Source organism: Pelecanus crispus, chromosome 2 (genome assembly GCF_030463565.1).
Source record: "Pelecanus crispus isolate bPelCri1 chromosome 2, bPelCri1.pri, whole genome shotgun sequence".
Taxonomy (NCBI): domain Eukaryota; kingdom Metazoa; phylum Chordata; class Aves; order Pelecaniformes; family Pelecanidae; genus Pelecanus; species Pelecanus crispus.
In genome coordinates, this window is record NC_134644.1 from 166,634,007 (window position 1) to 166,658,382 (window position 24,376).

At 38.3% G+C, this 24,376-nt stretch overlaps 1 protein-coding gene across 16 annotated transcripts in view; it reads left to right on the plus strand.

Annotated features, from left to right (window-relative positions):
* The window catches only part of PHF20L1 (PHD finger protein 20 like 1), a 66,933-nt gene that overhangs the window by 23,963 nt on the left and 18,594 nt on the right, over positions 1 to 24,376 (plus strand). For 8 of the 16 annotated variants that reach the window (XM_075705227.1, XM_075705228.1, XM_075705229.1 and 5 more), the window contains 6 exons: positions 362 to 444; positions 4,273 to 4,525; positions 6,546 to 6,731; positions 6,938 to 7,144; positions 16,348 to 16,404; positions 17,739 to 17,843. In XM_075705227.1, coding sequence (XP_075561342.1) covers positions 362 to 444; positions 4,273 to 4,525; positions 6,546 to 6,731; positions 6,938 to 7,144; positions 16,348 to 16,404; positions 17,739 to 17,843 — 891 coding nt within the window. Of the gene's footprint in view, positions 1 to 361; positions 445 to 4,272; positions 4,526 to 6,533; positions 6,732 to 6,937; positions 7,145 to 15,935; positions 16,155 to 16,347; positions 16,405 to 17,738; positions 17,844 to 24,376 lie in introns of all 16 variants that reach the window. The other 8 variants (XM_075705221.1, XM_075705222.1, XM_075705223.1 and 5 more) reach the window with 3 other exon arrangements.

Genomic DNA, 24,376 nt, shown 5'->3' on the forward strand with positions numbered 1-24,376 from the left:
TGTAAGTAAATTTTGAGAGATCAAAATTACTTAAGTATCATAGGCTTGGTTTTAAATCCCAAACGCTTGGCCTTTAAAAGGATGGTGAGGCATTATTTTACAATTGATAATTTGATTTTCATCTTGTTAGAGGAAATGCCAGAGAAGTCCCCCTTGTGAAAGGGCACTGTCATGGGACCATCCTTTAACTTTTGTTTCTTCTAATTTTAAAGTGTTCAGCTTTGTGTGAAGCTGTTTTGGAGGAAAGTATGTTGTAGATATAAGCAGTTCATATCTCTTGTCTCACTGTTTTGCTTTGTTTTCCACAAATTCTTGTTGCACGCTGCTTCTAACTAAAAATCTCTGCAATTTTTCTCCTAAGGTTTATTGGCATCCAAAGCTGTTGTTGCGGATGGTGCTGAAAAAAAGGAAGGCAACAAAGAAACAGCTCCAGTCCTGGAGCAGGTATGAAATGGTAGAGTTTGATTCTTTTGCAAGGTTCCCACTGGAGTGTGCCATGGAGATGTAGTACCTACAACATTAAAATTTGCCCCTTCAGATATAATAGGGAACTGAAAATTGATCTTATGTTTACATTTCTGGCAGAGCCAGAAGTATGGAATTGAATTGTCTCTAAACAAAGTGTTGACTTGAATTTCAGTAATGCGCTTTTGTGTTAAAAAACTAACAGAAAACAAAGAAAAATTAAGTCTCCGTGCAACAAATGTGAGGAGACCAGTGTCCCAAGGTCCAGTTTTAGAGCTGGAACCATGACTGGCTTAGGAAGAGGCCCTTACACAAATTTGATTTGTGTTTGAAAGGGGGTTTTTGACATAAAGTAGAACTTCTTTTAAAAGAAGTTTCTTTTATATTGTAAGAATTTGGTGTTGTAGGCTTGTATGTGTTTTATGAACCGCTGAATGAGCCATACATTTTGCAAGGGTGTGTATTTTAATAAATACAAAAAAGAAACTTTTAAATAATGTTAAGGGTCTGATTTTTAAACCTGCATATTTGCAGGACCTGAAGGCTGCCATTTTATCTTTGGCTTATTCCATTGTGTTCAGGCATTGCTTGACTCCGAGTTGTGCATTATCTTGCATATTAAAAGGGCTGAATGCCTAAGCACGGTAAAGCAAGCTAAGGATGAACAGTAGTCTTGATTCAGGACATCTTTGTTTTCCAGTGAATTAAATCAGAGCCTTAATGTAGTTTTAATACAGCTTTTTTGTATTCATTTTCATTCTTCTTTAACAGCAGCATTTGAATAAAATAGCCTTGCTGCCCGCAATTCTTAAAAGAGCACTTCTGTTCTTAAGCCCCGGCACACTCTATGAACAGTCCTTACCCCAAACTTTATTTGATATTTTGGTTGTACTGGTTCTTTAGAGCTGATATATAATTGCATTGCTGTGGTTTTTCCATTGACGCCGCGTTGGATGCGAGTCTTGTCAATGGAACATGATTTTCTGTTTTTAATGCTGCCACTGTAACGGCTAACTGAGCCACTACGGTGTCAATGCATTGACTGATATTTTGCATAAAGGTTTACAATGTATTGACATGACATTCCATTTCTCAAATTTTTGCATATTAAAGATGCTATGATTTTATTGCTACTGTGTGTGATATTTTCAATGTGCAAAAAACTGTGAAATGGCTTACAGCATGTTGTTTTTGGAAGAATCATTACAATGTAAATCTTATCATGCAGAATCCCATTACGGTGAATGGGACTTTGTGGTTTACATAGACTGTGTATGCAACAGTATAAACTACAGTGCATATTTACTAAAAACTTTTTGTTACTTCTTAGACTTAGTAACTCGGCTGTTTGTTTTATTGATTAGATATAAAAAAAGATGTCTCTGTCATTGTTTACATGCTAATGGTCTGAAAAACCTCATTTTTGGAAATACTAGTTAAGCTCCTTTAAAGAGGCATCTAAAATCCCAAATTGTCCTATTCCTTCGCTTCTAACTAAAACCAGAAACCTCACAAACATTTAATTGATTAACTGTGGGGAGGAAAGTTTTTGAGCTTAAAGCTTTTTTCACTAAGTTTCTGCCCAAATTCAAATTAAAATGGCCGAGTTATAAACCTCCCCAAAAGGTTTTCCAATAGCAAAGCTGACATTCCTTAGAGGTTTTGTCTGCTACTGCTATAAAATTGAATGGGTAAACTATCTTGTAGGGTTTTTTAATAATGTAATACAGAACATGGTAGAAGTATTCAGGCCAATAGCCGAAAACTGACTTTGTTGATGAAAGTTTATTTTATTTATATTTATATATTTTTAGTTTACAGTTGTCTTAAACCCAAAACCTCAGATGATTAGTTGCAGATACAGTAGTTTATTTTACTGTATTAGGGTATGTCATGTTATATTTTCTTTTGACCACGACCTGATTAGATGAATAACATTAATTCATTAAGGTTTTTAATGTTAATTTGTCCTGTTAAGAGGTTAAGCACCTTATCAAAATATTAATTTAATTTTTTTAATCTTGTTTAAATAACTTTGTAATTTGAAAGTAATGGATGCTGTAGTAATGTCTTTCACATCTGTGAAGGTGAACAATAAAATTGTTTATTTACAAGTTACGACTCTAATTAATTTCTGGTAATACCTCTCATAACCAGCATAGGTGTATTCTCCAGTTCATGGAATATTTTATTTAAATGAATAAACTGCACTTAGTACATGTGTAATTGAGTTATTCAAGGTAGAACTGATGTCTGCTGAGTGGGATGTTTTGCACCGGATCTTTACATGATACTTCCAGCAAGCTATTCATGTAGCATTCAGGGGTACCCTTTTACAAACATAGGATGTGCACTTGTGGTTTTTTGTTTTGCCCCCTCCCCCCCATTTTTTTTTTCCATTGGAACGTGGAAAGTTCCAGTGGAAAATAAAATCGTAATTTATAACAAAACCCAATAACACCCTCAAATAATCAGATATGTGATGTTTTTAGTTTGGATAAAGTGCACACATTCTAGAAATATCTTTCTACTTTCATAGATATAGTTTTATTAGATGGTACTATGCTGTGTGATGTAACTGGGACAAGAAAGGGGACAGGTTTAAGAAATTATGTTCAGATATTGTAGTTTGCCATTATAGGCAAGCTGTAACACATGCACAGTTTATTTAGTAAAGTAGGAAGAACTTCCAGTTGAAAATCTAAAATGCTAATGTCTGTCAATGCATGCTAATTGTCTAAAAATAATGCTTCAGTACATGTGTTAAGAAGGATGAAAATTGATTAAATTGGAAAGCTGCATTATATATTTTTTCTTTTTTTTCCTCTTCAAAATATGTTTTAACTCTTTATCTGCTCATTTTCCCCCAACAGTTAGCAATCTGTTTAACCCCGTGGTGCTAGAAGTTGTGATTTCTTCATGTGTTTGCACAAACATATAATGTGGTGAAATCCAGACTCCCAGCACTGAAAGGGGTTGTGTGAGAGTGTGTTCAGTATTTGGAAACTTTTTATTGTTTTGAGACATTCCTTAAAGGAGCATTATCAACTTTTTCAGGTTCTTCTCTAAAAATGAAATTTGTGTTAAATGAAGTTTTCCTGAGGACCTTTTTAAATTCTTTTTCTTTTTTTTTTTTTTTTTTTTTTTTTTTTTTTTTTGCTATGGTCAGGGAAGTGACTGTGAAGGGAAAATCTTGCAACTTTTTTTAGAACTGCAGTCCTCTGAACAAAGATTGCTTGCTCCTAGCAGTGCAAAAGCCTGTCAGAGTTCAGGGAGCGTCTGGACGATGCTCTTAGTCATACGGTTTAGCTTTAGGTAGTCCTGCGAGGAGCAGGGAGTTGGACTTGATGATCCTGATGGGTCCCTCCCAAGTTGAGATATCCTATGATTCTGTGATTGTAGATCAATTTACGTATTCTAGTTTGTAACAAGTGTTCTCCAAGTTACACTTTGAGACAGCACTGACAGTCCTGGTCTACTGAAGATGAGAGAGATAGAAACTAAAAAGACACTGGTGAATTTTTAAAATGGCAATAGAGGAAAAAAATATTTTATTTTCAGGCTTTTTGCAGCTATTTCAAGTAGTAAGAAATGAGGGTGTTCTGAATACTGAAAATAATTGATAGTGCTCCTTTAAAAAAAAGTTTAATTTGATGCATTTTAAATGGTTTTCATTTGTACTGAAAATAACGTTGCTTTAAAATGTATTTTGAATACTAAAGTTGCTTTTAAAAAGATCAAAATAGAATACAAGAACTACAGCGAAGAAACTGAAATAAAAGTATCAATTTTTTATTATTTATTCAGGAGATTTCACCTAAACCACAAAGTCAGAAAAAAAATGAAGCTGATATTAGCAGTTCTGCCAACATTCAGAAACCTGCACTGTTATCCTCAACTTTGTCTTCAGGAAAGGCTCGCAGCAAGAAATGCAAACAAGAATCTGGAGATTCTTCTGGGTGTATAAAGCCCCCTAAATCACCACTTTCCCCAGAATTAATACAAGTCGAGGATTTGACGCTGGTCTCTCAGCTTCCTTCTTCTGTGATAAATAAAACTAGTGAGCACAGACATTTTAAAAAAAATACCGTAATTACTTATAAGAGATATACAGAAATTTTTGGGGGTTGTAAATGGCTATTGCTTTTAATAATGAATCTGCTTTAAATAAAAGGTCCAAGTGGGAGAATTAGGGGTAGCTCAGTATTTTAAAAGTCAAGTCACATAATAAGGCATATGAATTACTCTACTGGAAATAATACATTTAAATAATACATTTATATTTATAGAGTCATGGCTTTTAATGGTTGGCTTTCCATCCAGCTTAAATCTCCACATTAGTATTAACAGTAATATAGGAAAAATCAAACGTCTCTTCTGAAGGGGCCTGATTCATTAAAAAGAAAAGACGCACACCTCGGTTCTGGACCTTTCTCTGAGAAATTCCGCCTTCAGCAGGCTGATGTGCTGTACCTGTTGGCTGTGGCATTCTTCACCTTATGTGATATTTCCTACAAATATGATGTTAAAGAGAAGATGGGTTCAAGATATGTGTTGGGGAAAAATAAAAAATCGTGTTTCTTTGTCTCAGAATAATACTATAGGTGTTCAGCTTCTTGACATGTGTAACAGATTTGCAAAGTACCAAAATATTGGTTATCAGAAGAAGAGGGAAAGGTTTATGCTGCATCCTTGAATATGCTATTTTTTGTGAATATGAAAATATTTCTATCATTTTTGAGATTACATTAGGGTTTTAGTGTTGCTTAGGGTCAGGCTCTTTGTTGTCTGAAGAACATTAAATGATGAGGCCAACAGTTAAAATAAATGTGGGTTCCAGTAAGTCAAAAGCTACATTTTTGTTTCACTTTTAGAATAGTGATTGAGGATGGAAGACTATACCTTCATCATGTGTTCCCCTTAACCTTGATTTGATATTTTCCCTTAGGAGATGAGTTTCTTTTAATCTTTTCTCACAGATAACTTTAAATGAATGGGAGTGGGAGGGGTTCGAATCCAGCCATCTTTATTCAGCACACATTGGTATAAATTGTATTTTGTCCCCACAAAATATTAATGGTCATCTGTAGTGTAATACACCTTCCCTCCCTGCCCCTAAAATAATGGTAAGTAGTTTTCCTTGAGCATGTTTGCCTTTTGGTTTAAGTTAGGCTTCTCTGCAGCAATATTTTAAAAAATCAGTTTCTTTCAAAATAGGTTATTTAATAGTTTAGATCTTGTTAATGCTGCCTTTTAATCTTTGGATTCTGAGTCTTTGCCACCTCTAATAGAAATGTAATTTTGCTGTGCCTTTATTTTTAAATCTGTACATCTTTGACTCTTAAAAACTGCTTAAGGAAAGGAGAGAACTGTAATTTATAGTGTAGTAAAGACTTAAATGTTTTTCTAAGGTGAAAGTTTGTGAAACTGGGTAAAATCAGAGAGGTGTAGGGGAGTGTGGGTTTTTTGTTTTTAATGAATCAGGCCTATATTAACCTATATCAATCCCCCTCCTTTTTTTTTTTCCTGAATTATGATGTTCTTGAACCTTCTTACTGTGCCATGCATTGGCAGTGTGCATTTGAAATATAGTTGGGGTATTGATATCAGGTTAGCAGAAGATGCAAGGTGGGATATAAAATTAACCACTGCTTTTGATTATTTTTTTTTAAGTTGTATGTTACCACTATCCATGACTTTTTAGATCTTTAACTGTGATCATTTGTTCTGTTTACTGTTAAATCCTACTGCCCCCTTCCATTATAAGTAGCCTACTCTCATGGGTTATATGGGGGGGTTGCTTATTGTAAATACATTGTTTGCCTAAAACAACAGCCTTTACCAATGGGGAAGTACATGCCCTAATAATGTATAATAAGTGAAAAGCAGAATCATATCTTGAGCATAAAACTTTTGCTCCTGGTAGTCACAGTTTTTAATTACTTTTACCAGTTCTGCTGTGATTACCAGCTTTGCAAATAAGAGCTATTTAAAGCACTCCCCATCTTTAGATCTCAAATACTGCGGTAAGATTATGGTATATCTCTCTGCTTCATGAACATTGAAAGATCTCTTTTTAGGTCCATCACAGCCAGTGAATTCCCCTAGATCCTACAAACATAGCCAACGGAGAAGAAGATCACAGCGTTTAGCCACTTGCTCCTTGCCTGATGATTCTGTAGAAAAAGTTTCTTCTCCCTCTTCAGTTACTGATGGAAAAGTGTTCTCCATCAGTGGTCAAAACCAACAGTCATCAAAATTGGAGGGTAACGTATCTTAATCTAATAAAGAACTGCCCAAGAGAAATTGAATCATAAAAATTAGACCTTTCACGGTTTTCATCTAATGGGATATTTTGACTCATTGTAGCTAAAGCTGTATGCTGTTCCTATGTTTTGTAACGCTGCAATCCAAACTGTTGTTTGTTCGACCTATGTATCTTTTTTAATACTACATTTTTTCTTTCATGTAGTACCTGATGTTGCTCATATGTCGCTTGAGAAGCGTGGACCATGTCTCCCCCTTGATTTAAGCCGTAGTTTGGAAGTTACAGCACCATTATCCACAGAATCCACTTTCCGTAATGAATATCCCAGTAAAGACAAGGAAGATATTCAGATGGTTACATATCTTTCTTCCAAAGCAGTAACTGATGGAAGAGTAGCTACAACAGCGTCAGGTAAAGAGATTCAGTATAACAATTAGTTAGGTTAATAGTTGTAGGATTAAAATGTGTACGTATTCGGTCACACAGAAAGAGGGAATGCTTTTTTTTTCCTGCACACTCGCAAACCTGCCACTCTTCCTTGGGTCCATCCATCTGCATATTCTTCGTCTTCCACTGGCTTTGAACTGCATTAGCCCTTCTAACACACTTTAAGGAGGATCTAAGTGTGGAATACAAAAAGCAGTATTTCTTTCAAAAAATATTTTATATTGTTAAGAGTTGTAAAAATAATTTATGAAGTTGTTTACTAACATACTAATATATACTAAATCTAGATGTATTCATTGATCTTGTGGCTTCAGCTTTAAAACTTAGTAGCATTTTTGCAAGGCAGTCAGCATTCCTCTACCTTTGCTTCTCTTTGCAGTGGAAATTTTGTCATTTGCTTGCTATGAAATGTTACTTGAAAATATTTCTGTAAAAACCTCTAAAACTGATACAGACTTAGTTCACCCTCACAGAGTTAGCATAGAGCCCAATATCGGAAGTCTGTGCTCCCTCTCACTTTAACAGTTTACTGGCTACTGTGGTTTAAGTGAATCACTTGGATAGAGGCAATTAAGAGATTTGCAGAAGGGTTTACCTGGTGGCTTGCAGACCCTAAAAGTGGGTTGTTTTCATCCAGTGTATGTTAGGTGCCTGTATGCTTTTTTCTTAAAAGACTTCTTTTATGTGGGTGAGTATCATACCATTTTTAATTGGCTTCCAAGAAAATTCTCTCAAGCCTTTTTTTTTTCCTTTTTAAATGAGAAAATTGTTCAATAGAGTAAGAGGAGGAAAATAATCAAATTATTGTACTCTGCTGGGGAAGTTTGTGGTAAATGTGATTGATAGTAAGGGAGGACAACAGGACCTTGAAGTATATAATTATGGCACTGAAACTATAACTTCGTCATGTTTAGGGGGCGTAAAAAAAACCCCAAACTTTGCATTAAGCCTGTAGTATAGCTGCAGTGCTCAATAGGTCAGTGAAGCATTTTGTTTAGTATGTACAGCCCCTTCTTGGGTGTCTGCCCACACATGTTCCCACTGAAAGTCTAATGTGATCGCTTCATCGAGTTGTAGCATAGCTATTGAACCTGATGTAGCAAAGGTTGGGTAGGATTCTTGGATCAATATTGTGTAGATTAAAATAGGTAATTGTAATTATCCTCTCTTTCTCAAAAAAATTATTAATCTCTTAAACTAATTTGTCAAAATAAGGGCTACGAGAATTTCTGATGAGCTGCCACTTAAGCTTTTAAAATATTACTTAATTTCTCAAGTGGAACCATGTGACAGTCTTTGTTTGCCTTTGATACATTACGTAGCAGTCAAATAGCAGATTTCTGGAAAATTACTTCTGTAAAAGCCCTTTTATCTCTTGTCGTCTGCCACTGAGAGAAGTGGTTTTTGGAGATGTATATCTGCTGATAGAACAAGAGTTTAAAAGAAACAAACAGCTTCCAATTACCATCTGTTTCTTGTTTATTAAAACTCATTTCATTTACTAGGAATTTAACTTCTGCCTTTTCTGATATGTTTTCTGGATCACTTAATGTGTGGTTGGTAATGCTAACGGGTATTTATTTTGCTGCCCGCTTCTGTCACGGGACTGGGTTGGACTCTGAGCTGGTTCTAAACCCAGCATCCACAAGTACACTTGTTTATTTGTTGAGCTTTGTCTTAGCCACAGCTGAGTCTAATTAAAGAAATAATATGTTTCATTTATAGCCACCTTTATTTATGACTCAAAAATATTTGATATGTCCACAAACTTTGTGTCAGGAAAAACCATTCCCTGACAAAATTATCAGGTATTACTACTTGAGTCCAGAAGGGGAAGATGGAAGCACTTGCAACCTATCCTGCAGGATACAGTTTATACTGTATTTAAAGCTTAGTGGAGTTTTTTTGAACCTACATTATTTTAAGGGTTACAGGCTCTCAAGGAACTGATTTGCCAGCTACCTTTTTGTCTTCTGGGTTTTTTTGCCTTCTGGACAGACCTGGTTTTTGTTCCTACTTTTCATGTATGATAGTTGTCCTCCATGCAGCAGAACTCTGTCTTGAGCTTTCATACTGACTTTTTGTCCAAATGTTAGAAGTTTTCAGAAGCATGCAGCCCAGCATCCACTTGAGCATTATAAGCTTTGTGGGCCAAAAGACTAATCTAAGCAGTTTGATATCTTTAATTCAGAGATTTCACAGAAAGGTTTGGAGCTGGCTGCCTCTGTCAGTAATATCTCTAGGACTCTGTAACTGAAGTTCATATGTCTTTTGGGTTCATCTCAGGCTTCTAACTCTGGTGAAACTAGTTTGTGTCATATCCTTCTCATATTCTTCCTGGAAAAAAAAGAAAAATGTAGCTTTTAAGTTCAGGTTTGAAACGTCTGGAGTTACTTTACACTTGAATAGTTTTTATTGTGTTCTCTGCTTTAGAAGGCATCTTTTTGCTTTTGAAATAGCATAGCTTCTCAAGTCATGTTACTTAAGCACACATTATTACACCAAATTCTTGCATGTTTCAGGAGAATGAATAGAATCCACTCTATTTATCGCTACTTTTACTTTTATAATGAACCTGTTTAAACAATGACAAGCTAATATATTAAGAAGAGGTGCCGAAAGCTTTTCTTTCTCATGCTTGAAATTGAGAAGATAATTTGCATTATGCAGGAACATCTGCCTCCCTAAGTGTAATTTCATATATTGCATTGTTTAGCCTATGGATTATGGCTTTATACATTACAATTTGAAAACTCTGGTGTAAAATCCAGGCTATTCTGTAATTGTCTGCTTTTTTAATCTGAAAGAATTATTTAAAATCTATGTCCTTTTATGATATTTCTGCTGTTTAGATTTTATTGACACAGTCTGGACAGATCTGGTGTTCTAGATTTTGACAACACTGTGGAATTTGCTAAGAGCACTTAAGTGGGACCTGCTGTCTTTGTAATCGTTGAAGTAGATAACTGTAGATAGTTTCAGAAATTATGGAGGTAATGGAAGTATTTAGCCTGAAACAGACTATTACAATCACTGACCCTTCTGTGAAAGAGGTATAGTGTTCTAGACCCAATTTGTGGCTTTGGAAGTTTAGACTTCTGATGGGAGCTGTCAGTTGAAAATAGAGTTTTATGTTGTTGAAATAAAGATACTAACTTGGTGTTTTTCAGAGGGGAGGGATGAGGTACACTGAGGTGTAGAAGCATAAATGGCAACTCATATTATTAACACATAGATTCCTTCTCAAAATCATTGTTCAAAATAAACAACTTGCCATTTCGTAAAGGCAACACCAAAGCACTGTGACCAATTCCTTCAGTCCACAGGCTACGTGGAAGTAGTGTGCACTTTGGTAGACACTGGTACACTACCAGTTAATTATTGAACAGAGGTACTGCTTTGCCTAAACTGCTGTATGGACCTACTTGTGATCCCCCGATACTGTACACACATAACTAAGAATCCTTGTTTTCATTTGTCAGACTGCTTAAAATGTAGATAACTGGCCTTTTCGTCACTTAGTCTTTCACAGACTTTAAATTCACAGTCAGTCTGAATACATGCAAAACACTGTAGTTTTCCAGTTCTGACTAAATGAAGTTCAGAACTTTCTGTAGTTGTCATTTTCTTTAAATTCAATTTTTCTTGCAACTCTGCAACTCTACAACATTTGTGTTAGTTTAACTGTGAGGTGTTGAGCAAACATAATTTCAGAAAGCAATGCGGGTTTTAAAATTTAAGTAAAAGGAAAAGATTGTTATGTTTACTAATATGACAATATTAATATTAATAATAGTAATATAACAATATTATAATTAGTTGCTATTTCCTATTCTAGCACAGTCTAGATGATTTTGCTAGTAGGGTAACACTAGATTAACTGTATGGAAGAAATTTGCCCTTATGCTAAAAGAAAAAAGCATTGTATACTTAGTTTACTGCAGCAGGAACAAGAAACAGCTGATGTACAAAATTTTCAGAAAACGAGATCAGTTGCTTTTTAATAAACTCTTGCCAGAGTTACCCTGCTTTTAAGAGGTATCTAGACTCTGGTGAACTAGAGGCCTTGTTACTTTGGAGCTGTTTGTTTTACTTCGAACATCTATCGACAGTCAGGTTTACTCCCTAATGTGGATGTCTGCCCTTCTAATCTCTGTCTTAGATTTCCCAGCTGATTTTTGGGGTAGTTAGCTGAAGGCAAGCACGAACCTTTCATGTCCTCATCCTTCCTAAAGAGATTGTTTTGTGCAGGATCTGGTATTAATCTGTAATATGTATTTAAAGTGCATTTAGTTATGAAATTCATCCTATGCACTGGGAATTCAAAATACAAAATTAATTATGGTAGAACTGTGAATTATGCTGGTCATGTTATGATTTAAGTTGTATATTAATGCAGGTGATATTTCTGTTATTAGGAAAGTTGAAACATCAAAAGTCATGAAAAAGAATATCATGCAACAAAATAAGTCTCTTCACATTGGTACAATTTATTTTAATTTGCTGAACTGAAGTAAGCAGTACCACCAAAAGCCCGTCTGTGCTGCTGCGCTTGCTCATCCTGTTCTGTGCTTGTGCTCGCATGAGGGGGGCTTGTGTCGCTTCACTGTGCCAGACCAGGAGAGGTAGCATTGGAAGCGTGTCATAAAGCAGACTGAAAATTGCTATGGTTTGCATTTGTTTTTAGTCTGAGATCAGTCTTCTGGTGTTAAAATTGATCTTGGAACAATGACATAATCAGTAGTGTATCAAATCTAATCTCTAAGCACCTTTCTCTCTGAGTGTTAATTGCAGACTTCCCACGCTTCACTGTGTGGGAGGTGGCTGACTAGACTCCTCAACAGGAATAAAATTGCAATTAAAAGTAATGGTTAAAAAATATATGGTAATATTTCCATAAAGGAATTTTTTTATAAACTAATATTTTTCTTGCTGTATTTGTTACTTGGCCTTCAAACTGTGATTGTCCACTTAGTTTAATTTTGTGGTTACTTGTAAGGCATAACGATTATACAGTTGAAAATTAGGCTTTGCAAGCCTTAACACTTTATTTCAGATTTGAGAATTTAGGATTCTCAATCTAGAATGATTGCTGATTAATAAAAGTAAAAGCCAAGAATAACATTGCAGTGTATGCAGGCATAATAGTAATTTCTTCAGGTTACTATAGAAAGGCAGTTTGGAGAGCTCTGTCATTGAGATGGATACCTGTGTGACTGTAGCAGATTTCTGCCCATGATAAATGTTTCCTCAAACAATTATTTAGTTACTAGCTGATTACTTTGTCAGATGTGCTTGTGTTGAAAATTATTGAGATACTGAACTTTGTTGTGTTGTGGCTATCAACAGCAGAGCACGTTTGAATGTTTGAGGTCAGGATTTCTTCTGAATAATGAAGTTTAAATACTAATTCATCTAATATTGAGACTGAATTTCTCTTGAGCTTGTTTGGATGGAGTGTTCTCACATCTTTTCATCAAAATGGCAATGGCCTAACCAAATTATGCGCATTTGGGTGATCCTTTTGTGCTCTTTTTAGAAACAAGACAAGATGTTGATAGCATGATGATGTGGAGAAATGTCACTCTCTTACTGAGGTGCTAAAGTGTACTCATTGCTCCACAGATGGCAAAGCAGTTCCGTCCTGTTAACAGAGACAAACATTAATTAGGAAACCCGAGAAAGGAATAATTTGGATAGTGTGTTTTGTTGATGATAAGTATCTCAGCAAGCTAAGTCCACTTGAAATACAGACAAAGGCAAGAGCCTGAATAGTAGACCAGTCTTGAAGGGATTACGGTCTTAGGCGAGATGGTTGATTTCATAGAATCATAGAATGCTTTGGGTTGGAAGGGACCTTTAGAGGTCATCTAGCCCAACCCCCCTGCAGTGAGCAGGGACAGCTTTAACCAGATCAGGTTGCTCAGAGCCCCGTCCAACCTGACCTTGAATGTTGCCAGGGATGGGGCCTCCACTACCTCTCTGGGCAACCTGTTCCAGTGCTTCACCACCCTCACTGTAAAAAATTTCTTTCTTATGTCTAGTCTAAATCTATTCTTCTTTAGTTTAAAACCATTAGTCCTTGTCCTGTCGCAACAGGCCTTGCTAAAAAGATTCTCCCCATCCTTCCTGTAGGCCCCCTTTAAGTACTGGAAGGCCGCACTAAGGTCTCCTCGCAGCCTTCTCTTCTCCAGGCTGAACAACCCCAACTCTCTCAGCCTGGCCTCATAGGAGAGGTGCTCCAGCCCTTGGATCATTTTGGTGGCCTCCTCTGGACCCACTCCAGCAGGTCCATGTCCTTCTTGTGCTGAGGGCCCCAGAGCTGGATGCAGTACTGCAGGTGAGGTCTCACCAGAGCAGAGTAGAGGGGCAGAATCACCTCCCTCGACCTGCTGGCCACACTTCTTTTGATGCAGCCCAGGATACGGTTGGCTTTCTGGGCTGCAAGTGCATATTGCTGGCTCACGTCCAGCTTTTCATCCACCAGTACTCCCAAGTCCTTCTCTGCAGGGCTGCTCTCAATCCCTTCATGCCCCAACTTGTATTGATATTGGGGGTTGCCCCATCCCATGCGCAGGACCTTGCACTTGGCCTTGTTGAACCTCATGAGGTTCACAGAGGCCCACCTCTCCAGCTTGTCCAGGTCCCTCTGGATAACATCTCATCCTCCTGGCGTGTCAACCGCAGCACTCAGCTTGGTGTCATCTGCAAACTTGCTGAGGGTGCACTTGATCCCGCTGTCTATGTCATTGATGAAGATGTTAAATAGCACCGGTCCCAGTATGGACCTCTGAGGGACCCCACTTGTCACTGGTCTCCATGTGGACATCGAGCCATTGACCACAACCCTCTGGATGCGACCACCGAACCAATTCCTTATCCATCGAACAGTCCACCCATCAAACCCATATCTCTCCAATTTAGAGGGAAGGATGTTTTGGGGAACTGTGTCAAAGGCTTTACAGAAATCCAAGCAGATGACATCCATTGCTTTTCCCTTGTCCACTGATGCAGTTACTCCTTAATAGAAAGCCACTGGGTTGGTGAGGCAGGACTTGCACTTGCTGAATCCTTGCTGGCTGTCTTGAATCACCTCCCTGTCCTCCATGTGCTTGAGTATTTGAGGTAGTGGAAGGGCTCAGGTAGCCTCAGCCGTGGTCTTGCAGCTTGTGTTAGAAGCCAGCATGCAGAACTGAGCAGCTGCTTCTGGCTGCTGGCTAGATTGCGTGGTATGGTGATGTCTTGCATCTTGCAGCTCGCAACATCTGGCATTTAAAAGTGGTGTGTGGTGTGGTAGGCGATATACTACTTGCCGTTGCTCTTTCTGGCCCTGTGTCTTTTGCGCTCTGTGGCATTTTGACTGTTTTCCCAAGAAGGCTGCCTAGCAGCTGGAGTAAGTTTCATGTAACATGTATGTTGTATTGTAGTAGAATTGGGTTGGTCTGTCCAAGCCTGGAAGGCTGCCTTACAGAGTCAACCCTGAGATGTTCATCCCTTTTCTCCAGAATTCTTTTATGACTAACGAATTTACTAATTTATTGTAACACAGCTTATTTAATTGCTTTTTGTTGTTTTATTACTGAATAATGGGGGGAAAAAAAAAAAGGCAGGGGAGGAAGCTCAAAGAGCCCATTGCAGATCAGCTTCACATTTAGTCTTGTTTAATATCTTGACCACTAGTGGGTATTTTTCAGGACCTTTTTTCTTTTTTTTTTTTTCTGCTTCAGCACTTCAACCTGCAAGTGTTTTTTACGTGCTGATACTTTTGTTGGGCTCATACGTTGAGAGACACCAAAGGTAACTGGTGTCTCCAAGTGTTTACAGCTAGCTTTGAAAAACCTGAACCTTACGACTTAGCAGAGCTGCATTTTTGTACAGTATGTCCTTGGCATGGTCCTGAAATGTCCTCGATGATCTGATGAAGATCAGGCTTTCCCAATTACATTTAAATGAAACTTAAAGCTTTCACCATATTGATGAACACAGTAATAGAGAGTTTTGAATTACCTCAAAAATGTTCTTTATACATAACTTTTGTTCATTTGATTATTTGAAAATTCCATTGTCCTATTTTATTATAAATATTAGCAATGAAAATTATAATTTGAGTTTTGTTTTGCCATGTTATTTCCTAATTTGCATCAGTTAAAGATTAAAAAACACCTAAGTATTTCACTGAATAAACTTTTCTGACTAGTGCAAGATAAGAATTGTCAGTATATGATGCTGAATTCTGACAAATTATCACAGTATTTTGCATGTAGTTCAAATGTGGATTAAATATACACTTTAAAGACAGTGAATTATTTAAATCAATGAAAAATGCAATAAGCAGAAGTGTAAATTTTATACATAGCACTAAAAATGTTGTAACAGAGCTTAGTTTCTCTGTTCACATAATAGAGTATTATCTTAAATTATATTGACAATGTCAGTACCTTTAACCCTTACTGTTGATGTGGGTTTACTATTACAGTGAAATAAAAAGGAAACAAAAAGGCTTAAAAGTAGCAGCAAAAGTACACTTTAAAAAGTCCAAGGAGTTTAAAAGTGAGTGCAAATTCCAAGACAAAGAAACTGAGTGGCATGTATTGTCTTGTATGTATCACTAAGACCTAGGCATTCATATGCAGTAATTATATGATAAGCGTGATGATATTATTACCAATACTTGACATTTCAGTGATCTGACCCAGCCAGTGAGCTGGCTGTAATCCTTATGGAATGCCTAGTAAATCTGTCTTCTTGTTTTCAGCACCCTCGTCCCATGTACATGCCTTGCATCTGGAAATGCCTTTAACCAATAGTCTAAAGTTACCCAAAGGGAATAGTAAAAAAAAGAGGTCTTCCACATCAGTGAGCTCTGAAGGGACAGAGATACAGTGCTCTGTGCCCATAAAGGAGAAATGTTTTGAGAGTCTGAAGGAGAAAATATTAAAGAACGTGATTGAGAAGGACAAGCATTCAGAAGTTGGTAAACTACAATACTTTTTGTTTCCAGTGCTTTAGACAATAAAAATTATCGTAAAGTGACATTAAAAATAATTTTATTGTTTGTATGTTTATTATTATGTACCATTAGGACTTTTTATGGTCTAATGACTTTTACAAGAAAGTGGGTCATCAGCCAGACATTCCACTTATGTCATATATTCTTCCATTTGCAGGTGCAATGAGAATGGAAAGAAAAGGAAAACTGGAAGAGAAAAGTTCTTCAACATATGGTACGTACAGGCAATAATATTTTTATGAAAAAAGGAAAAATTCTCTAACACTTGATGTTTCTGAAGAGCACACGTAGAAGAAATATTTCCTGGGCCCTGATGCACTTCTTCTGTTTCTTTAGGTCTTAAACCCAGTTTTCAGATGTCTGACAAGTTTATAGTAGAAGAATAATTTTATAAGAGAAAATGAAAGTGCCCATAGCAAGCATTTGGAAAGATCCAAAAGTATGAGGGGCCTGAAAAAAAAGGTTTTGGGGTTTTTTTTTTGTTTTTGTTTTGGGTTTTTTTTTTGTTTTTTTGAGTTGACTTAGTGATACTGCCTTTATTTCCTTATACTGACCGATTTGAGGGCGGGGGGAGAAAACAGTTAAGTGTTACTAGGAAAACATTTGGCAATTCTTGAAAGAAAATATAAATTAAGAGGGCTTTGGTTTTATCCTGTGTTTAAAAAAAAAAAAAAATTATTAGAGATGGACGAGAATTCATAAGTGATTCTGCCTTGTTTTTCCAGGAGGTAAAACTCCTGTTTCTATATTCCCCAAGAAGATAGATAATAAGACTCCAATTTGTGTACCAGCAACAATCCTTAAATAATGATTTTAAGGATTTATTTTCTGTAACAAGTCAATTTCCTTATTATTTTCCTCATTGCTGATTGTGTAGAAAATTATTATGGAGTGACAATGTTGTGGGATATATTTTGTCTGGGGAGAATTAACAGGATAGAATTTTTCTGAGACAAAGTACTTGTCCTCATGTGCATACCAACAGTGCTTAGAAGTGAACTGCAGTGTAAAAAAAGTATCATAAATTTTAGTCAGAATCAGTTTTCTATGAGGATATCTCTGTGTAGTAGAAAGTGCTGACAGCATCGGCAGTTTTGTGATACTGAAGTTTCCTTCAAATGACTTTCTGTAGCCCTAATATGTGTTTTTAAGTCTGTGTTATCTTTTTAGTTCAGAATGTTGCACTTCTGAAAGCTTTTTCTCTTGCACAAACCTTTTTGTTACAAGCTCTAAGTAAAATAGATGCTACAAGCTGTTTAAATAATGTCACTTACTTTGTGTGCTTGGCTGTATCTTCTTCTGCTATGATATCTCATTTGGAAATACTTAAAATGGTAAAATGTTATTTGTTGAGAGAGATTCCTTTGAACCATTCTACTAGCAATTAATGAGACATATGCCCAAGCTATCAAGTAAATTAACGGAATCATTTTGATCTGACTAGGCAACTGGAATACTTGATTTTGAATGTCGTGTTTAGGTTAAGCCAAATGAAGCGAGTAATTTGGAATGGTACTGCTGTTTTAAAATGTTTAAATTTAATTTCAGGTAAAAAGAAAGAAAAGGAAAAGGAGAAAAAAGAGAAAAAGGAGAAAGATCATAAATCAAAACAGAAAAAGAAGAAGAAAAAAAAGAAGAAATCTAAACAGCATGGTAAGTTCAATTTACCTTTTTTTTTTTAACATGAGCAAAACCACTCAGTGTATTTCTGGCATTAGATATTAAAACTTGTTTCTAAACAATACAAATGTCAAATTTTAGAAATTTTAAGGAAAAGGTTTTGGCCTTAAGTATTGAAAGGACACTTAGGTCTATGACCTCGTTTTTGTATTTATAGCCTGTCTCTACATGATAGACAGATATTTTATAGATGTTTTTTCTTCCTTCAAAAGACATGCTCGTTCTTTTCTTTTATTCAAATTCTTCATTTGAAGCTCTGTATACACATCCTGCTTATTTTGCTTGGACATTAAAATTATTCTAGTATCTAGCCTGTTGCTAAATTTCAGTGGTTTACTGTATAAAATGCAGTCCCTCCTTAACAGTTAATCCTGAAGAGCTGAGATTGATGTCTCTGTTGCAACAACGTTGTCTGTTGTCTTGACAAATGGTGATTCCATTTGTCTTCATCTCACTTCCCTATTCTGATTCTTTGATGATATCACTCATCTTTTTCTTTTCTCTGTTATTTATGTTCGCTAGAGGGACAAAAATATTTTGTTTTTTAGATATGAGGCTCTAGGTAGTTTGAGCTTTTTTAACAAACAAAATACCCTTTCAAACCACTTTGTGCTTTTTTTTCTCCTTGTTTGAGAAGTACTCCTGTAGGAGTGTGGTTTAATGTTTTAGTGCCATCCATTCTGTAACTCTCCTTGGCATGATTTCTGTGGAAAAAATGGACAATGTTTGGGTTTTTTTTAATAACAAGATAACTATCCTGCTCACCAGTACAGTTTTACTATTTCTTTGTATTTCTTCCCCTTTTCCACATCATTTGGTTCTTTTAATCTCCCATAAAATCACATTACAGGTTCCTTGGTTTACCTTTTTTTGCACCCAGTGCAGTTTTAGTTGCAGCATTATGGCAATAAAAATAACAGCATGGGCAAATGCAGACTCATTCTGTCTCTTCGTGCCAAACGTTGAACTTTATTTTTTGTGTACTATGCCTGCTTACTTCAAACAGTTTTTCAGTACTTAAAATAATACCACATGTTTTTATCTTGCTGCTGGGTTTTGGGTTGGGGTTTTTTTGGTTTTTTTAGAACATCTTTAAATATTCAAAAATTTAAAAATGGGAACACAGACTGTCCTTTCTGTGCCTATCAGGTTAACTTTACTTTCATGTACCTTGAGAATGTGCTTTCCTAGATATCAGTTGTAGTAACTTTGATTAAAATTTCTTAAAATATGAGAAGGTTAAAACCTGTCAAACAAAGAATTTTCTAGAAATTTTTCCTCAAAGAGCATGTGGAAAAACCTTGTGCAGTAAACAGAGCTTCTGACCACAGACTTTTAAAGATGCCTTGTGGTTCTCTAAAGTGATTATGTGTTTGACTGTCCAAAATTTTTGCTATAACATGAAAATGCTCCCAAATAATGCAGTGCTTGAATGTGAACTGCAATAATCTAGGGTTCATGTACTTTACCATCTTTATATTGGAGTAATGTAATTTTAAACTATAAACTTCATGCGCTTATTTTACCTAAAACTTATTGGGAGTTTTTTACTTGCACTGGGAAGGCATCTAAGATTTGCAGGAAGATATTGGTAAATGCTAGGTATGCAAGATTCAAAGAAAAGAACAAAAACCCCAACACCCTAAGCAGTCCTGGCTACTTCATGTGTGATTATTAAAACATGGCAGAGTGAGTTAATACTCTCCACGGGTTCCATTTTTAGGAAGATGTTTAAAACTAATGTGCATTCACCGTGTTGTACAGCAATATACCCAGCAGCACTCTCAATACAGTTTGGTAAGAGTAAGAAAAATGTTTTGTAGCTCTTCTATCCTTTGAGTATATGACAGACTGAGTCTTGGTGTAAAAGTGTTTGAAAAAACTTGCATAAAAATAAGCAAAATGGTGATTGAGTATTTGACAAAAGATCTTTTGAGCAGAACTGTTTTAATAGGTAACAAGTGAAGCTACAGATTTGAAATACATTCAAAACTACGAATGTATATTTTGTAATAGGGAAATGTTTACATGGTATTTCTCTGAGCCTTCTGTTCAGAAGGTGTTAGACTGGTGGTTCTCATCTGAACATGTGATACTTTGCTGTATTGTGAAATGCTGTGCTTGAGATCAGAAAGTCTAAGGCTTCACACTGTCTGGGGTGCGCTTGGTTCTCCGGTTCCACACAGCTCTGACATGCAATGGGTTCTGCAGACCCTATTCATCCAAACTGGGCCCATCCCAATCAATCCAAATTGATTCAAATAGAGTACCTCTTGCAAATTAACGTCAAAGCTGTGTTCTTGTGCCCAGTATTGTTCTTTGGTTTATCTTGTTGAGGTCGTAAAGTGGTTTGTTGTGGTGTTTGGTTGGTTTGGGGGTTGTTTGTTGTTTGTTTTTTGGGGTTTTTTAGCTTTTTTCTATTCCTTCGGTCTTTTTGCCAACTTGTCTTGAGACTTAGAAACTTGGCAGAGGTAGCACAGTTAGGTTCCAGCTTCTAAGGGCCATATCCAATGCTTGTAAATATTAGGAAAAAACTATATACCTCCCAAATGCCCCAACAAATAGATATCTTAAATCCAGATGCAGAAAGCAGTGTGAGTAAAACTTCAGCACTTTATTCTTTGTAAATTCATCTTGTGAAAATCTGTTTCTAGAAATCCAAAGGTATTCTGCCTGGATACTTTTTTTTTTTTAAACTGGGGAAAAAGGAGGAATGCTTTGGCAGATTCTGACTCCAGTGTCTGACCTTGAAAAAGCCTATTGAAAAATGATCTGTCAAAAGAAGCAGTCTTCTCTTTCTTCAGGACTAGCTCACTCTCATGGCATGAGCAGAAATGAAAGGGTGTGAGACATGCTCCATCTTTTTGGAATCAAATCAAGGCATCTTGGGGAAGAAGAGGGAGTGGGCACATTGTGTGCTCCAGATAAGTTTTGTGCAAGGCCTATAAAACAAACAAAACCAACAAAACTTTTTTTTTTGTGCTCTGAATATATGCATGACTGACTGTTCGTATAAAACCCATATAACACAGAAGATAGGTTATTTATACTGTTCTGTTACAGTGAGGTTGATAGCAGTACAAAATGAAGTAATCAACTCAGCTACTCATTGAGTTGACTCCCCTACAGTGAACATACTTAGGAAATGTGTAGATAGCGTGGTTTTGAACAGTGGCTTTATGGAAGGTACTTAGGAGAGAAGCGTATTGTGTCACCCTTTGCAAGAAAACTGTAGATACAGGTGGTAACAGGAATGCTTCCTACAGAAGGATGAAAGTGTAAAAATCTTGATTACTCACTTATATTCAAAGTAATAAGTTTTAACATGGGTAAATGGATAGCTACTCTTAATTTCCATTTGACCAGCATAAGAAAGACATGGACCTGCTCAAGCGGGTCCAGAGGAGGGCCACGAAGATGATCAGGGGGCTGGAGCACATCCCCATGAGGATAGACTGGGAGGTTGTTTAACCTAGAAAAGAGAAGGCTCTGGGAAGACCTTATACGGGCCTTCCAGTACTTAAAGGAGGCCTACAGGAATCATAGAATCATAGAATGCTTTGGGTTGGAAGGGACCTTTAGAGGTCATCTAGCCCACCCCCCCTGCAGTGAGCAGGGACAGCTTTAACCAGATCAGGTTGCTCAGAGCCCCATCCAACCTGACCTTGAATGTTGCCAGGGATGGGGCCTCTACCACCTCTCTGGGCAACCTGTTCCAGTGCTTCACCACCCTCACTGTAAAACATTTCTTCCTTATGTCTAGTCTAAATTTATTCTCCGTTAGTTTAAAACCATTAGTCCTTGTCCTGTCGCAACAGGCCTTGCTAAAAAGATTCTCCCCATCCTTCCTGTAGGCCCCCTTTAAGTACTGGAATGCCGCACTAAGGTCTCCCCGCAGCCTTCTCTTCTCCAGGCTGAACAACCCCAACTCTCTCAGCCTGGCCTCATAGGATAGGTGTTCCAGCCCTTGGATCATTTTTTTGGCCCTCCTCTGGACCCACTCCAACAGGTCCATGTCCTTCTTGTGCTGAGGGCCCCAGAGCTGGACGCAGTACTCCAGGTGGGGTCTCACCAGAGCAGAGCAGAGGGGCAGAATCCCCTCCCTTGACCTGCTGGCCATGCTTCTTCTGATGCAGCCCAGGATACGGTTGGCTTTCTGGGCTGCAAGTGCACATTGCTGGCTCATGTCCAGCTTTTCATCCACCAGTACCCCCAAGTCCTTCTCTGCAGGGCTGCTCTCAGTCCCTTCATCCCCCAACCTGTACTGATACCGGGGGTTGCCCCGTCCCAGGTGCAGGACCTTGCACTTGGCCTTGTTGAACCTCATGAGGTTCACACAGGCCCACCTCTCCAGCTTGTCCAGGTCCCTCTGGATAACATCTCATCCTCCTGGCGTGTCAACCGCAGCACTCAGCTTGGTGTCATCTGCAAACTTGCTGAGGGTGCACTTGATCCCACTGTCAATGTCATTGATGAAGATGTTAAATAGCACCGGTCCCAGTATGGACCCCTGGGGAACCCCACTTGTCACCGGTCTCCATGTGGACATCGAGCTGTTGAGCACTACCCTCTGGATGCGACCACCGAACCAATTCCTTATCCATCGAACAGTCCACCCATCAAACCCATATCTCTCCAATTTAGAGAGAAGGATGTTGTGGGGAACTGTGTCGAACGCTTTACAGAAATCCAAGTAGATGACATCCATTGCTTTTCCCTTGTCCACTGATGCAGTTACTCCTTAATAGAAAGCCACTGGGTTGGTGAGGCAGGACTTGCACTTGCTGAATCCTTGCTGGCTGTCTTGAATCACCTCCCTGTCCTCCATGTGCTTGAGCATAGCTTCTAGGAGGATCTGTTCCATGATCTTCCCAGGCACAGAGGTGAGGCTGACAGGTTGGTAGTTCCCAGGGTCCTCCTTTCTTCCCTTTTTAAAAATGGGCACAATATTCCCCTTCTTCCAGTCAGCAGGGACTTCACCTGACTGCCATGGCTTTTCAAATATCATGGAGAGTGGCTTGGCAACTACATCAGCCAATTCCCTCAGGAGTCTGGGATGCATCTCATCAGGTCCCATAGACTTGTGTACATTGAGGTTCTTCAGGTGGTCTCGAACCTGATCTTCCTTTACAGTGGGAGGGGCTTTACCCCCCTGGTCCCCATCTTGTGGTCTATCAATTCGGGAGGGGTGAGGAGAGAGGTTGCCGGTGAAGACTGAGGCAAAGAAGTTGTTGAGTACCTCAGCCTTCTCCTCGTCCATTGATACAAGTTCACCTTTCTTGTTCATCAAGGCGGGTACGCTTTCTTTAACCTTCCTTTTCTGGTTGATATACCTGTAGAAGCCCTTCTTGTTATTCTTTACGTCCCTTGCCAAATTCAGCTCCATCCTCGCCTTGGCCTTCCTGACCTCCTCCCTACACAATCGGGCCATTTCCCTGTATTCCCCCCAGGACACCTGTCCCTGCTTCCGCTACCTCTGCAGTTCCCTCTTACTCTTTAGTTTGACCAGCAGGTCTCGACTCAGCCATGCTGGTCTCTTCCTTTCCTTGCCTGATTTTTTACACTTGGGGACTGAGCGCTCTTGAGCTCTATGCAAGGTGTCCTTAAAGATCTGCCAACTCTGTTCCGTTCCCCTGTCCCTGAGGACCGTCTCCCAGGGGGTCCTTCTGACTAAGTCCTTGAAGAGCTGGAAGTTTGCTTTCCTAAAATTTAGGGTCCTGAATGTACTCCTCGCTTTTCCCATGTCCCTCAGGAGCATGAACTCCACCAACGTGTGATCACTGCAGCCCAAGCTGCCTCCAGTCTTGACATCACTGATGAGCTCACTTGCATTGGTGACCATCAGATCCAGTATCGTGTCCCCTCGGGTAGGGGTGTCTATTACCTGGCTTAGGAAGTTGTTGTCTATGCATTCCAGGAATCTCCTGGATTGCCTACAGCTTGCCGTGTTGCTTTTCCAGCAAATGTTGGGGTGGTTGAAGTTCCCCAGCAGGACAAGAGTCTGCAAGTGCGAAGCCTCCCAGAGCTGGAGGAAGAAGGCTTCGTCAGCAGGCTCCCCTTGATCAGGCAGCCTGTAGTAGACACCAACGACAAGGTTCCCTTTGTTGCCTGTCTCTGACTCTTACCCATAAGCTTTCGACCTGCTTGTGGCTATTCTTCAGGGACAGCTCTTCACACTGTATTGATTTCTTTACGTAGAGGGCAACGCCTCCCCCTTTCCTTCCTCACTTGTCCCTTCTAAACAGTGTGTAGCCATCAATAGCCACATTCCAGTCTTGGGAGTCGTCCCACCAGGTTTCGGTTATGGCAATCAGGTCGTAGCTGTGTAGTAGCACAGCAGCTTCCAGCTCCTCCTGTTTGTTCCCCATGCTGCGTGCGTTCATGTAGAGGCATTTCATCTGGGCTGCTGGCCGTGTCACCTTCTTAGTGGAACATCCCTTGTTTCCCTCAGGGTGTTCCACGAAGGTTTCCTTGTGAGCTCTAACTATCTCAGGAGCCCCCAGCTC